General features: G+C 43.0%; 1 protein-coding gene across 5 annotated transcripts in view; it reads right to left on the bottom strand.

Moving 5' to 3' along the window:
- Positions 1-16,139, bottom strand: part of EVL (Enah/Vasp-like) — a 256,440-nt gene that overhangs the window by 143,466 nt on the left and 96,835 nt on the right. For all 5 annotated transcript variants that reach the window (XM_019518575.1, XM_019518576.1, XM_019518573.1 and 2 more), the window contains exons 2-3: positions 13,281-13,449; positions 2,249-2,426 (exon numbers count right to left, since the gene is read on the bottom strand). In XM_019518575.1, the coding sequence (XP_019374120.1) occupies positions 2,249-2,426; positions 13,281-13,449 (347 nt within the window). The remainder of the gene's footprint in view (positions 1-2,248; positions 2,427-13,280; positions 13,450-16,139) is intronic.

Raw genomic sequence — 16,139 nt, forward strand, 5'->3', positions numbered from 1 at the left:
CCCCCCCCCCCCCCCCCCCAAGTCTCGGTGATCATGGAAGTCACAATCCCCAGGGCTTGAGGGCTGCACACCTGCAATTGGGAGCCCTGTCAGCTGTCAGGGCTCCCAGACGGAGGGGAGACCATGGCTAAAGGTGCAAACGAAAGCTGAACAGCAATCAGCAATAAAGCTAGCAGACATTTTCAAGGTCTAACTTTTTAGCTGGTTGCAGCTTTTTATTGTGTGATAGCTATTTTGCAGGTATAGCTGGCCTGACGGTAACTGCACAATTAACCAGTTAATTGTGCAATACCTGTAACATGTGGAGGGAGCCTAACAAACATAAAACAGTTTAGTTGTGGAGCGAAATAATGCTCATCACAAAGTCTGGTAAAATCAAATCACTATAACTGTTCCATAATGAAACTCTTCAGCTGTTGTAACACTGATATCCGATGTTCTACTTTTTAACTGAAGAGCTCAGTATGTAGACAAGAAACCAAATTTGTAATAGGGACGTCTATAGTCAAACTGTGTCTTAGAAACAGACCAGAGAGGTGGGGCAGACTCGTACAGAATTTCTCTGAGGACAGAAATTAGGCATAAACCACTTTAAGTGATTGGAAACTGGTTCAAACCTGTAACACAACAGAACTTCAGTGCACATCACTGCTTTCAAAATGGCTGAAACTGGTTTAAGATAAACCTGGATGGATGTAGTATCAGATTTAACTGATTTTGGTTAAATCAGTTTAACTTCTGTCCCAGATCCCCTGCCCTCGAATTAACTCACAGTCCCCCACAATCCCAGGATGCTTTGCAGCTGCCCCACAATTCCCACCCCATTGCAGGGTGGGCAAGCTAGCCTTGGCCTAACCTGTCTGCTTCAGCCAAGCCGGGAGACATCTGTTTTCCCCTGGCTTCTGGCCTGGGCCACTGCAGGCATTTGGCTGCATTTCCAGAATCAAAAGTGAACGTCTGCTTACTTGCTAACTGGTTCAATCTACACAGTTTAGAGTAATCTCTTGAAGACTGAATTGATTCAGCCTCAGGCTTTTTGACTGTCTGTACTTAGCCCAGAAGTCTTCTGTTCTGAAGAGGACTGAATTTAGGCCCTGATATTTCTGGGCTTGATACAGAATTTGAGGTGAACCTGCTCGTTCTCTCCTGATTTTTTAAATCAGGCACTAGGGCAGGGGGCGAGAATGATATCAATCTGAGCAGAAATGCATTTGTGTGTGAATCAAAGACTATTACAATTTGTGAAAGTTATGGCTACATTTATTCAAGATGGCTGCTATTACTACCACTGAAATGCTGCACTTGGATAGGATGGTAACATGATCCTGTAATACACACCAGATGTAAAACTGGAACTGCAACACTTAAAGAAGATGGAGGCTTGCACCATCTTTTGGAGAGAAAAGATGTGTAGACTGAAAACATCCTGAACTGTGTTCTACTCTCAGGTTACCCCTTGAGTTTCAGCAAGGTAGCAGCCAAACAAATGAGGTTAAGTGGTAATTTGTCTACATACAGTAGGACAGAGTTTGCAGAAATTTAGAAAAGTCACCTCCTTAGCACAGCAAAGCCCCTATGACAAGCAGTCACACCACCAGTCACCTTTTCAATTCATGAAGCAATAATTTTCCATTATGAAACCTGAACTGCAGTTAATATAATACTTATAATGGCATATGCCAAGGTCCAGAACATAAGCCTTTGCATCTTACTGTATCACATAACCACAATCCTCATGCTGCACGGACTCTTTTTATCTGACCTAGGGAGCCAGGGCAGTGTGGTTAATGGCTGGACCGGAGAGATAAGATGCTTGATACCCGAGCTCTCAGTTCTACATGCAAGTTGATGTTGCAGCTTTGCTTCAGCTTTAGTTTCTTTAGGATCAGATACTGTTATTTTCCTGTTACTCACACAGGTAGAACCATATTCTATGAATAGTTCATATAAATGCCCACACTGCAGGAATCCACAGGAAGGAAGGCAAAATTTTCCTGAATGGGCTAGGTACACTGAACAAAACAGAAGGAAGGGAGGAAAAGCATACAAATATGCACAGTGCCCACCACAGCAACCGTTGTTTTATTTAAAGGCCGTCTACAAGAAAACCAATTACACCTTTCTGTATTTCGAAACAACAGACAGTTCTTGTACCTACATCATGTGATGGAGGTAAATAAATCTCGTCAGCAGGCATCATACAAAAGACTCACAGAATTAACAGAAGAAGAAAGCAAAAGTTGTTTACCTCCATCCTGGGAGTTCATGATATTGAGAGCAAACAGCATTGCGTTGGAGAATGTGGTAGCTTCTTCTTTGCTTGCGAAGTTCAAGCCATATACCTGCCGTGCATCACGCCATTGGTGAAAGGTGGGTGTTGCTTGATTGTATTTCAATCCTTTCACAATTGAATAATTAATCACTACCTGCAATTTGAGACAGAGATGAGGGCTAAAATATTGTATATTTATAACTGGGAAGAAAAAGGATTGGTTATGCCTGTAAGGGCCAGAACAAGGTGAGTGTGAATTTTGCTATCAGGAGATGCCAATCTGTGGACGAGATTGGAATTGTCAGAGCTGAAAAATCTGTTACCTGCTTGTGTCTCCCTAAACACTTCTACCATACAGCTGTGCACATAGTACAGACAGGTGTTTGGCTTGGGGCCAGCAAGCGCTGGCATCTTTTGGGGGATGGATCATCCACAGCTGTTAGGAAAAGAGAAAGATTTCTTTTATTGGCCCAAGTCCTTCTCTACAGCAGACTAAATGTTTGAGCCAACGCCACAGTAGCTGGGAGATTGTTTTGCAAGTCAAAGGCAGCATGACTGGAGATGGCAAGATAGGAGTGAGAAACAATGAAAGGAGAAGAAAGTAGAGTAGTTTTGGTATCCCATAAAAAAGCAGAAGAGACTAAGGAGAAATGATACAAGGGTAAGCACTGTACAGGTGTAGATCAGACTACCTGCACCTTCCATGGCCCAATTCACTATTTATCATTAAATATGACGATTTGTGCCTGTCACTCAACTGCAGGAAGGAATTATGTAGGAAAGCCACCCTTTTAAAAGTCTGCCCCTCAAGAGCTGAAACTCATCATAGATCAGTGGCTGTCAGACAAGGTTTTTCTGGGAATAACTCATTGCTTTGATCTCCCTGGAGACAGGATTGGGGCAAAACTGCTCTAGCTGCAGGACCTAAAAATGAGACACTATGGGGATTTTAAGTTCTTCTCCAGCTGTATCTGATGCAGAAGACATGATATATTGGATCTCCAGCAGCCCCATACCCCGCTAATTTACCACTTCTGCATGTAAAACTAAAGAGTGAAACAGGAATAGAAAAGCCTTTCCTAAAACCTTCCTCCCAAATTGACACCACAACGAAAATTCACTTCTACCTTAAATATGGCATAAAAGACCAAAGCTGTACAAGAATTAGCTTGGTGTTATAGGAGTGCAACTCTAAACATCCATAGTAGAGTGTTAATAGAAGCTAATAACAATACAGTTCTATAGCAATAGGAACAGTTATGTTAATGTTAGGTGTGAGATTATTTTTGCAATGATGTTAAAACCTTACATTTAGTTAAATATAATTAATTATCTAAGTAATCAGTTTTCAATAAAATTATTCTCAACTCATAGTGAGAAAAAAAGTTATTTTAAATAATAATAATAATTCCACATACAGATGAGTCATAACTGTTATGGTTGACATTTCTGTATGATAGAATAATTTACATTTGGCTGAAAAACATTAGATGAGTTACTAATGCATGTATGAAGTACTTGCTTTTCACATATTTCTGTTACCTTTTTCGGATGACATAGTCCTGCCAAAATAGCTAGTAAATGTCTAATAATTTTAGATATAAAGAAAAAAAACTGAGCAAAACTTAGTATGTCAGTTGGTAATTAATGACACAATCGCTATTCCTTTAATGCTTCACAGTCCAGTCATTCAAATCAACATCAAATTGCAATTTCCTTGGTAGCTGCATAAATGTCCCATATAGCTGGTGCTTACTGAGTGACTCAAGAGCCAATACAAATCTATTATCAACATTAACTTATTTTAATTACCAATCCGATGTCACATTACTTCTTCACCAGTACAGCTCTGCAGAAATTCCCAATTCCCAATGGTGTGAAATCAGAAATAGGTTCTATATCTACTTTAGGTGGTACTTTAAATCAGTGATTCTCAACTAGGGTGTCATGGCACACTGGTGTGCCTCAAGATCCTTTCAAGGGTGCCATGGGGTGCCATGTAAGGTTAGCACTCTTTGGTATACAAACATAATTCACAAGATAAACCCAGAGATTTCAAATAGGAATCCAATGCACTGATAATATTTTGACCTGCTGTGGTCTTTCTTGAGTTTTCTGCAGCAGAAGAATTGCCCTATATGTCTGTAGTTGAAAAATGAGTAAAAACTAAGAGCTGGCATTTTCCAAGGGGTGTTCTGAGACTATCAAGGGGTGCCTTGAGTCTTAAAAGTTTGAGAAACACTGATCTAGACAAGAAACTCTAGGTGGCTATTTTTGTTTAAACTTTCATCATTTTTCTTAGTGCAAATGATACTTTGACTGGCTACAGAGCTGCAGAAAGAGCAAATTCAGAGCTGTTATAGTAAGGCAGGGCTGTCCAACTGGCAGCCCGCAGGCTGAAGGGTTAAGCTGCAACCTCCAGAATTCCCACCCAGCCACTACTCCCAGTATTGCTCCAGCTACAGCCAGGGTCTCCCTCTGCTTCCGTCTTCCCCTTCCCTGTAGTGGTGGAGCTTAGCTGAGGCAGAAGCCTGGAGGCATGGTGCAGCAGGCAGGGGCACCTGGGTGTACAGTGTAGTGGGGCAGTGGCAGGTATGTCCACATGCACAGTGCAGTAGGAGGGCACTGGGATGTGTGGGGAAGAGAGTGCTACCGGGGGAAAGCCCCATGCAATAGAGCCAGTGGCCTGGCTCCACTCCCTGCCACCACATGTAGCTCATGGGACTCCACTGGGAAGCAGGGGGCAGCGCTCCCCACCTTTTCCGGGGGAGTCCCAGAGCTGCATGCGGCAGCCGGGAGCGGGGCTTCCTCATAGAGGCCCATGAGTCCTGGGAGCTGCACAAGAGCCCCATACAATAGAGATGGGCTGGCCTGGCTCCACTCCTTGCTGCCACATGCAGCTTCCGAAACTGGCTGAAGCCACTTGCTGCTGGGTGTCTCTCCCTACATGGGCCGTGAGCACCCCGAGGGCTTGCTGCTGGTGCTGCCAGTGGCAGGGGAGCTATGAGGAGGGGGTTCCCACACCCTGCCCACTCAGGCTTCGTGCTCCCGCTTGCCCCAGCCCCATGCTCCCGCCCAGCTGAAGCTTCCCTACCTGCTGCCTGGAGTGAGCACTGCAGCAGGGACATGAGGAGGAGCCGCTGGAGGCTGGGGAAGCTGAGCAGGTCCCCTGACGGTGGCAGCATTGCAACCAGCTGTGCATGCTGGCTGGGGCCCTCCCGTGCATGAAGGTGGGAATGAAGTGAATGGGCTGGCCAAGGTACAATTAATTGACAGGCACCTGCAGGCCGGATGAAATCACGGGGTGGGCTGGATTCAGCCCGTAGGCCATATTTTGCCTGCCTCTGTCCCAAGGAGTCAGGCCCTCTCCTGCCAACCAAAATCCACAGCCCCAAATTACCTTAGTGCTGTCCATAATATGTGGGGAGAGATGGGGTTCAAAAGACCCAGCAGACTGGGCAGGAAATCACCTGAGCTAGTAGAAAATGCTGAAGTAGTACAAACTCACCAGGGGGTACCAGTAGGAATTGGGGGAAACTCTGTTCCCCCAGCCACCACCGGGGGTTACTAGGAATAATGGTCACAAATTGTTAGAGAGAAAGCTCAGGCTGGACATCAGGAGACATTATTTTACAGTTAGGGCTGCCAGGCTCTGGAGTGGACTCCCAAGAGAGGTAGTGCTTTCTCCTACCTTAGGGGTCTTCAAGAGGAGGCCGGACAGAGATTTGGCTGGGGTGATATGGCCCCGGCACCATTCCTGCCCAGGGCAGGGGGTCGGACCTGATGATCTGTTTAGGTCCCTTCCAACCCTAAGCACTATGAAACCCTTCACTGGTGAGTAGCATCCCATTCTTCAGCATATAAGCAAACCCATCCTCACAAACCAATGCTGATGCTACTTCCTTTATATCTACTAGCATGCATCTGGGACATAAGAGTTTCAATTCCCCCCTTTGTCACAAGATACTTGAACTTGGAGCTCCCACAACTGAGAAGTGTGCACTAACTGCCAGACTATGAGTGCAGCTTTCTGTCCTTCCTGCTGAAACCACTGTGTCGAGAATAATGAAACAGTCCTTGGAACAGGGACTGAAGCCAGATCATACCCTTTCATGCAAGTGCCCTCACTGCTATGTTAGAGAGGGACTCTTTCGCTCTGGCTCATCTTGCTATATGTAAGGAAACAGTTCATAGAAGAGAACAAACTCCCCAACTGTCTATAGCCTGGTGGTCATGAGACTCTCCTGGGAAGTTGGAGATGTGAGGTTCCTGTCCACTCAGACAAAGGACGGAACTGACCTACCGTTTTCCACATCTGGGAGGAGGTTCTCCAACCACTGGACAATTGGTGAAGGGGGCAGGGGCAGGGGAGGCACAACCAACTCCACCTCCACCTGTGTTCTGTGCGAGGCCTGACTTGGTAGGCACACTCAGATCATGCCTAATGAATTACATCCTGCAGTGACAGGCAGAGGAATGTTGTCTGTGAATTCTGAAAGGGCTCGGGCACTGTTTTGTTCAGCACCATCAAGATTTACACAGTTCTGGGCATGCTCAGACTCCTGTGCCCAGAAGCAAGTATTTAAGTATTAGGATCTGAATGCCCTAGGCTCTTTTCAGTGGGAATGTATTTGCAAAGTCCCACCTAAATGTTTATGTGCATGTGAAGTCTGAGGCACTTTACAGCAGTTCTGTGTGTTCCAGTGCTTAAGTGGGGACAGACCTAGACACTGGAAGACAAAGCTACTGTTCATGCTTAGTTTATCCACTATGCCTGAGGCTGTTCGAGGTTCACAAACCAGTTTTCCCTGTGCATAAGCACTTTGAAGAGCCTAATCTATTCAGAGTATTCTGACTACATCTAACAGAAGAGGAGTAGCAGAAGGACAAGGAAGACATGATGACTCACTTTCCTTTTGCCCAACAATCTTGTGCAGTGGTTCTCAATTGGGTGCCACAAGAACCTACCGGGGGTGTTACAATGCTGACACTGCTGCTGCAGAGTGAAACTGCCCGGCATGCCTTGCGTTTCAGGAGGCACGTTGCAGCTGAACTGAGACGTGGCTGCAGCAGAAAGGTAGAGATTGCCCTGTGTGCTTGGTTTTCAGGAAGCCCATTGGAGCCGAGCCAGGAACAGCTGCAGCAGAAGCAGTGCACCTGCCTGCATAATAAAAGCAGTGTGACTTTATGCCACAGACGCTTCCCAAAATGGCTCTGCAGGAGCCTTGTGGCTAGTTCCACCCAGTAATGGCATAGTTCCACCTAGTAACGGCAACGACTATGCTGCGGCAACCCCCTGGCCTGCCCTCTCGCTCCTCCCAGGTCTCATGTATCCTTTTGCCCATCTCCTACCTTTCTCACCCTCTCTGCACTCCGCATGTGCTGCACATGTAGCCCAAGCACCTCGTCCCTGACAGCTGGGCATCCCTGAAATCTGTCCATTACAGCCCTAGGGCTGGAGCTCAGGATGGAATCTTCCTGGGGTAACTAACAGAAGAACCTGGCCCGTGGTTTCTGATCCCCACCAGTGGAGTTATGTGTGCAGAGTCCACTGCTGTACTAGGAGCAAATGCACACTGGGCCAGACAGAGCTAGGGGAATGGTCTCCACCAGCAACCTGAAGGGGTGAATATAATTATATAATCAATTAATAATACATTAATTAATAATATAATTATAATGCATTTATTATGTTTATGATATATAGTTATCCTGGTTTTGTAAATGGGGTATCACTATGTTCTGAAAAGTTTTGGAGGGGTGTCTATATGTGGGACACTTATAGACACACACTGGGACAAACACTGATGGTCTAGATCAGTGTTTCTCAACCTTTTAAGACTCAAGGCACCCCTTGAAAAATGCCAGCTCTTAGTTTTTACTCATTTTTCAACTATAGACAAATAGAGCAATTCTTCTGCTGCAAAGAACTCAAGAAAGACCACAGCAGGTCAGAATGTCTATGTCTATAAGTAGATCTATATTTGGAGGGGTGCCTGCTTTAGTGGCTAGGACACTTGCCCATGAGCCACTTAGCCAGAACCATTTCCCAGCCTGAATCACCTTGTTATGGGCTGAGGTAAGCTGAGGGCAGCCTCTACCATTCCTGTTGAAACTGGACTACTGGGAAGCCAAGAGGGAGAAATTCATGTGGCCAGAGAAAAAGGAAGCAGGATGGAGTCTTACTTAAGCAGGGACAATGTCTGAGCAGCAGGAAAGACTAAATGACATCCTACAGACAGTCCCTTGGGATTTAGGCAAAGAAATATGAGAAGTTTCATGGTCAAGTATTTTAAAACCTTCCAGGCATCTCTCACTTAGCTGAGGGAATCACAGCCTCCCCATAGGGTTGGGATGACTTTGAGGCCAGCTCAGGACACTGCAAAGTCTGTCCTATTCCTCTATAAAGAGTATCATACTTATAGACAAACAGGTCTACGCAAGTCTGAAGAGCATTTCAGGGAGTGGCACACAAGTGATTAATATAATGAAAGATATGAACTGTAAAAAACTGCTTCCCCATAAATGATTCATCAAGACAGGTAAATTGCTTGATTTGCTTCTGAGGGCATTTAGTCCTAGGTCGGGCATTTGGTCCTATGTGGGGCAAAGTGAGCACTAGGCTCACTTTGGGGGTCTCACTCTCATCACTTAGCTTGGATGAAGACAGATTTCTTTTCTGATCACATCAACTCACACGCTTAGGAAGACACACATACTATCTATCCAGATGCTTCAAAAGAATTATAAAGGCGTTTCTAAGGGTGACCCCCTTAAAATGAGCAAAGAGAAAAGGAAATAGCAAGAGTTTGGTCTCTCCCTTAGTAAGCTCGGAATAAAGCAAAGACAAGGTTGTTTATACGCTGGCGAAAGAACAAGCAGTGTGGCATTTGCTGTAGCTGGTGTTGAGATCACAAGATAAATCCTGACTTTAAAAGTCTGATGATCAGAAACTGCAATTAAAATAAATAACCGCTGTTCAGAGGATAACTTTTATAAACATTTCTAGGGGAAGATCCCTCCACAGCCATGTATGTCAAGAATCTACCATGTTGGACCTCGCCAGTGGTCTGTCCAGCCTGGTATTATTTTCCATTGGTAGCTCGTAGTAGCTGTGCCAGAGGTAGGTGTAAGTTAACTTTCACAGCAGTAAGCTGTGAAAGAAAGGTTCTGCTTCCTTTTTACTATTTGATATAGCAACTGGCTTAAGTCTTGAAGCATAAGCTTACTATTTCTTTCGGAACATTATTTCCCCTCTCCTTTTAGTATTTCCTGTGTAAGGCCAGGTATCCTTGTTACCTATAAAAATGTGTGATTCCATTTCAGAATCTGCTACGCTCTTTGTATCAATGACAGCCTGTGGCAATAAGCTCCACAACCTAGCTGTGAATAGTAAAAAGAAAAGCATTTCGTATTATCCATTTTAAAATGCACCTTCTTTCAGTGTTCCCACCACTCTGCATGCTAACCAGATTTACCTTATTGTCTGTTGTACCCATTTATTGTATTTCAATCTTAGACTTAGATTGAAGGCTTTTTGGGGCAGGTACTGCAATGGGTTTGTACAAAGCCTAAAACTGTGGGGCTCTGATCTATGGTTTGGTCTTATTCTCTGTGTGATGATGATGATGGTGATGATACAGGGTGAACAGGAATCTCCTACTAACTTGGTACTGTGGCACTCAAAACATTCAAAAACTTCCTAGAACTTTGAGGGTTTTGGCTAAATTACTTCAGAATGGTTCCTATGTCTATAAATGCAATTCAGACTCAGCATTGCTGCAAGTAGGCCCAAGTCTCCTCAACTTCATTATAGTGTAGCATGTGCGAATTTGACCCTATATTTTAAAAAATGGGGTATACTTAACTCAGCAGATGCTATCAAAGTAGAAGCCTCAATCCTGGCCTAGCCTGTGCCGTGTTCAAATCTGAGAAGTCCCAGCTGTTCCAAAGTCCCACTTCTACATGAATTTGCTGGTCCAAGCATTACGCAAATCTCCCAGGAGAGCAATTCATGTTTAACTTGCCTCATCTATTCTTTAGGACAGACCTGTCACATGCAGATTGTAAGATTGCTAACTCGTTTCCCCTAAGGCCAGATCATTTGATACTAAATCTCTCACTTAAAAATCACTTAATCATAGCTCTCACTTAAAGGAGCTGCTTTCTGCAAGCATACATTCAAAGTGAAGAACTTTAACAAAACGGAAGCAGTTAGCATGCTGATTATGACCACAGCTCCAAAAATGCCTTAGCCTCTGTTACTGCTGCTGCATTTTGGGTTTGTCAATCATGCTGGCAGGAGTCTATGCAGATACATGCATCTGTGCAGAGGAAACAGACGACTTCGTTTACCATAGGCCTTTAGTATATACTTAACCACGGCAGCTGGGACAGAGAAAGCAACCGTGCGAATTAAAAGCAAACAACTCTTGAGGTTCAGTGACCATTTCCAGTTACTAAATTTATATATGATCACACTCAACATCATGTTTGCAGGATGGAATTTTTGCAGTGAGTTTTTTTTAGCAGGGGTCAGAACTGCTAAAACTGAGAACAAGAAAAGGAAAATGAGGGTAGACTACTTAAAATGTCATAAAATGGAGCACCAAAAAAAGGGAAGGGAGGCAGGATAATAAGCAAGAAAAACCAGCCAGAGAAAGAAAAAGGGAAAAGCTGTATACATTGGAAGATGTAAGAAAGGACAGAATGCAAATTAAAATGAAAGATGTTGAAAGACCGAAAGTAAGACGACAAAACTCTTCAGCTAGTATAAATTGGCAGAGCTCCATTAAATTTTTGTTATGCCTGTCCACACTGCTGAGGACCTGACTCTTTTAAATAGTTATCCAGGAAAACTTGATGTCTTATTTCTAACAAACCTTTGCCTTTCAATCCAGCTTTGTAGCACACAAGCTGGAAGTATGCATGAGCCGACCCAGGTGAAGAACAATTAACACTGGAATTTGTTGTTGTTATTGTTAAAGGCAAACAACATTTAGAGTCTTGGTTCCAATAATACCCCATCCCTTGCACGCCAGAAAATGTCTTTAAAGGTATTTTAAATACTAGTTCTATACATTATACGTGATATATTCAAATGGATTTGATTGTAAATGAATATCAGCAATTATCTTTAAATCCACGTTTTATGCAACGTTAAGCGACTTTGAACAAGAACAAGGCTGGATCCAGATGTGCAGGCATGTGCAGTTTGTGGTGCCACAAACCACATGCCTGGCACATTAAAACATGCCCTCAGCTGCAAATTTGCAGACCGGGAACAAAATTTGCTACCAGGAGATCCTGGTAGTGGTGCAAAAGTTTCTGCAGCTACTTTTTTCCCCTGCTGCAATTACATGCCCCAGCATATGGGGACATGCCCCAAGGTATCTTTCACAACCTTTTTTCACCTTGAATAGCTCAAACCAGTAGAGAAGTAAGGTGTTTTATATTTGTTTACTTCTGCTTTTAGATATTTTCGGTTGTGTTGTGTGTCCCCTTACGTATTTCATATAAATAGGTACTTTTGCAGTAAGATTAGTAGTTAATATTAATGTAATAATATATTTAAAGCATCATCATCAAGATTTACAGTTCAAGCCTCAAATTTGACCTACCTTCAAATGGTAGAATCTGATTAAGCAAGCCCTAGGGGGTTATAAATGTGTAGTTAAAAAACACCACTCAATTGCTAGTGATTTTTATACAGCTGATATTTATGCAGGGCCCACATGAACTTATGATCTGTTTTCTCTGTGCTGGCTAGTTAGTAAAAGTTTGCTAATTTGCAGCACTTCAGAGCCATGCTGACATCCAAGCTAAAACCAAGATACCTAATCTCATTACTAATTAATCACAGCAGATACAGCTATTTTCACTCTACTGAGAATAACAAGAAAATGATTAGGACATATGAATATAAAACTAATTATATGTATAATAAATACAACACACCTACCTACAACTGTTTTGACCAGAAAAGGTAAAAGCAGAGGTGGAAAATATGGCTTTGAAGGAGGTTTCAAAGATGCAGGTAAAAACAAACACACTATGATTTTAAAGTTGCTTCAGGGTTGTTTTTTTTAAATCAGGGTAGTGAGAGTCCAGCTGAATTTCTAACAACAACTAACAACCACTGCACCTTAGCACATTTTTAAAGCAGACTAAGTATTATCACATTTTACCAATGGGAGAAAATGGGACCCATTGAACGCAAGCAATGCTCCTTATGTCCCAAATGAGTCAGGGGCGGCGCTAAGAACAGGAAAAGGGCCCCCTGGCTCCCAGCCCTTTGTTCTACAAACTAAACTGGAAATGATTTCTAGTCCTAATAGTTGACTGGATCACAAATGTGAACACAACACCAAGTGAACAAATGCTATCAAATTTCAGGTCGACAAATGTGCCATCACTAGCAGTAATGGCTCCCTGTCATGCAGAGTAAGGAGTTGATTCTGGTCTCAGTTTTTATTAAGTAAATCCCATGTAGCTCTATTATAGCCAAACAAGTTACTCTGGATTGATGCTGTTGGACATGAAGTCAGAATACATGCCTAGGGTTCTGAAATGCAATACGAGGTATTAGTTAGGAAGGCAAGAATCATATCTAGAAGATGCTCAAGGAAGACTGAACGATGGTTTATTCAGCATGTACAATGCTAAACATTTGTACTATGAATGGAATTGTCATGATGAACAGCAGGGAGCAAAGCCACCAGCAGATAATATGATCACAAATGAAAACAGAGAAGGAAAATGTATGAAAATCTTCCATAATGGAAATTTAATGAAGGTACTTTTTTCAAACAAAGAAAAAGTATCAAATTTTAACAGATAAAAGTACATTCACTGGTCAATCAAGCACACAGGAGTAAAGTGGCTGGACTAAAATATGAATTAACAAACACTTCGTAGGTGAGGGAAATTATGCATTAACTACCTACTAAATGATATCTTTAAAGATCAAAGGAGAATTTTCAAGAAACAAAGCATATTGGTTACTCACTTGTTGATCTTGTAGTTTAACTCCAACTACTCTAAAGGTGTTAGTGGCAGTGTTGTGGTATATGTTGATTCTGCTGAATCCCTGCTGTCCAGGTTTTATTGGCACCCATTTCTTACTGGTATCGTCATAGACCATAACTGAAGCCCGGGCTTGGCAAATACTCTGTTCACTGGAGAACAAAAGTAATAAAACCATAAAAAAAACCAGTAAGTGTGCAGTTTATTACAAAATATTCTAAAGAAATCACAACAGAAACCATCCAAAACATTTAAGCCAAATACTGTGCAACAGGTCTGCTGATACTTGAGATGGCATGTTTCATTCTGCTTGCTCGCGCTGTGTGTGTGTGAGAGAGAGAAAGAACACACTCATAAACAATCTCTAACCTGCTAATGTCCTTTTTTTAATCTTACAACAAATACTATAATGCAAGCATATATCATATACACTTTCAAAAGATACCACACTGCTCCATTCAGGTTAATTCCTGTTGTTACTTTCTGAGTGTCCTATCTGTATTACAAATTTATACTTTGAAGCTGAGTGGAAAAATATTTGGGAACAAAGTTGAGATGCATATAAAACCAAAGGTAAGTTGACCTCCATACCAAAAATGGTATTAGGTAAACTGAAGACGTTCATTACACTAATCCAGTTAATGTCTATTATTGAGACTTAGTTTGTACTTAGATGTCACAGAATACACCACCAAATATACACAGACTCACCGACGAACAGTTTCACTTCAGTTTACTAGCAAGAGGAAAGGATGGGAGAATGCAAGGATTCACAATGTTGAGTTAATTTAAACCTAAACTGAAGAAACAGGGCCATGTCCAGACTAATGCAGCTGTGGAGTATGTGGTGCCACAGACACGTCTTTTCTGATGTTCTCTATGTTGCAATGGAGCAGCTAAAAAAACAACAAACAAACCCTTTGTGTTGCTCCATTGCAACACAGAGAACACCTGAATATCCAGGGGCCAAAGAACCCTGGATATCTGGGGTCAAACATCTGGATATCCAGGGATCAAAAAAACCCACGGGAAAAAAAAAAAAGCAGAACAGCACACACATGGGCAATGCGCACCACTCAAAAGTGGAGCCAGGCCACCTGGAGATGTGTTACGGCTGCCAGCCAGGCTCCGCACAGCAGAACTGCGGCTGCTGCAGCCCCGGGAGCCCCCAGAACCCCAGGTAAGGCAGCTGGGGCCAGCTCAGTGCTGGCCCCAGTCTCCCCTATCCGACCCAGGGTAACTTACTGTGTGCCACAGCCTGTATGGCACGGGCGTTCCTTGGGGACAAGTAGTGGTGGCGCACCATGTGTGGACACGGACATAAAGAGCAGTTTCAAACTAACAGATAATATGAAGAATTTTAGAGTTGGGAGTGGCAGGGGGGAAACTGTCTTTCAAATAGTTCCTCACCCTGAGAAATTACTGGGGATGACTTTCTTCCTTTCTAAACATCCCATAAGACAGCTCCCTTTATTTCTGAGTTCTGTGAAGTTTTAAGCAATAAAAGGCTCTTCTTTAAGTATATAATCATTATAAGGCAGTTGCTGAACATGTTTATTTTTGTTCTGCAGTTTCACATGAGATCATCACTTCCCTCCCTCCCACTGAAATGCGCTCACATAGTAGTGACTTTGTCAGACACACAGTGAGCTCCTCCAGATTTATACAAGAAATACACCTTTCATGAGAAATGGATATCACTGGGGAAAATTGCTGAGGTCACTTACAAACACAGAACATATTAAGTCTCAGCTTCTATCATGAATATTTTTGGATTGCTAAACAGAAATCAGCTATTGCTCCAGTACCTGCAGTCAGTAGAGCTACTAATGCGAGGCAAAAACAACCACACAAAAAAATAGCACGCCCAAATTGTAGCGAGACTTAAGCTGGCCCTGACTCACCACGTAAGAGGGTTTTGAATGAAAAAGCAGCCCACAGCCTTTCAAAAATATGGAGGATGATTATTATAGTTTATGTCATACCATTCACGCTATAAAGCCTAAACTCATAGCAATCCTACTAACTTTATGCCTATATTTTTTCTGACATAGCTGTCTTCCTTAGTCCAGGGGCTAGTATATCATTTTAACAATCCAGTTCAGAGTGGTAACAAATCACCTACTTTGCACCCAGGGCCTTTTTTTATTCCTAACAGCAACACACACTCGTTTGCCCAGGCTTTCCTTCAGTAGCGCTCATGGGTAAGGGAAATGGGTAAGGGTTGTTATTGGAGTAATGGGGAAAGAGCCAGATGTGTCCAAAATATTAGCTATTAATTTATTTACATGCATGGTTTACAAAAATAAACCTATGTTCATCCATGTTACCCTGGTCCATGACTAGACCCTCTTTTCATTATACCACAAAGGGCCTGGGATCCAAGCAGGACATTTAGGAACAAAAACGCCCCAAGAGCTTAGACAGGCCCCTGGGTATTAGCTCGAAGGGGGTTTCTGAACAAATCAGAATTCAGCTCCTGGTGTTTATACGGGAGGATAGTTCATGCTGTTAAACAGGGTGCATGCTTCCCTTCCCATTCTGTTTAAAAGCATAAGTTATCCTTACTAAAAAAAAAGTGATCCTATGCTAATAAATAAATAAATAATAATAATTTTAAAAAAAGTAGCTGCTTGATAACTGGCCAAGCTAGGGGGTCTGAGTACCTGCTAATCATCAGGGACTCCCCTGGAGCCAGTAGGAGTTAGGGCACCAAGAACCTATTTAGCCTCCACAAGAGAAGACTGAGGGGGGACCTGGTGACCGTCTATAGACTCACTAGGGGGGACCAGAAGGGTTTGGGGGAGATGCTGTTTCCCCTAGCGCCCGCTGGCATAACAAG

This window comes from Gavialis gangeticus, unplaced genomic scaffold, assembly GCF_001723915.1.
Source record: "Gavialis gangeticus isolate Ggan-Ray unplaced genomic scaffold, GavGan_comp1, whole genome shotgun sequence".
Lineage (NCBI taxonomy): Eukaryota > Metazoa > Chordata > Crocodylia > Gavialidae > Gavialis > Gavialis gangeticus.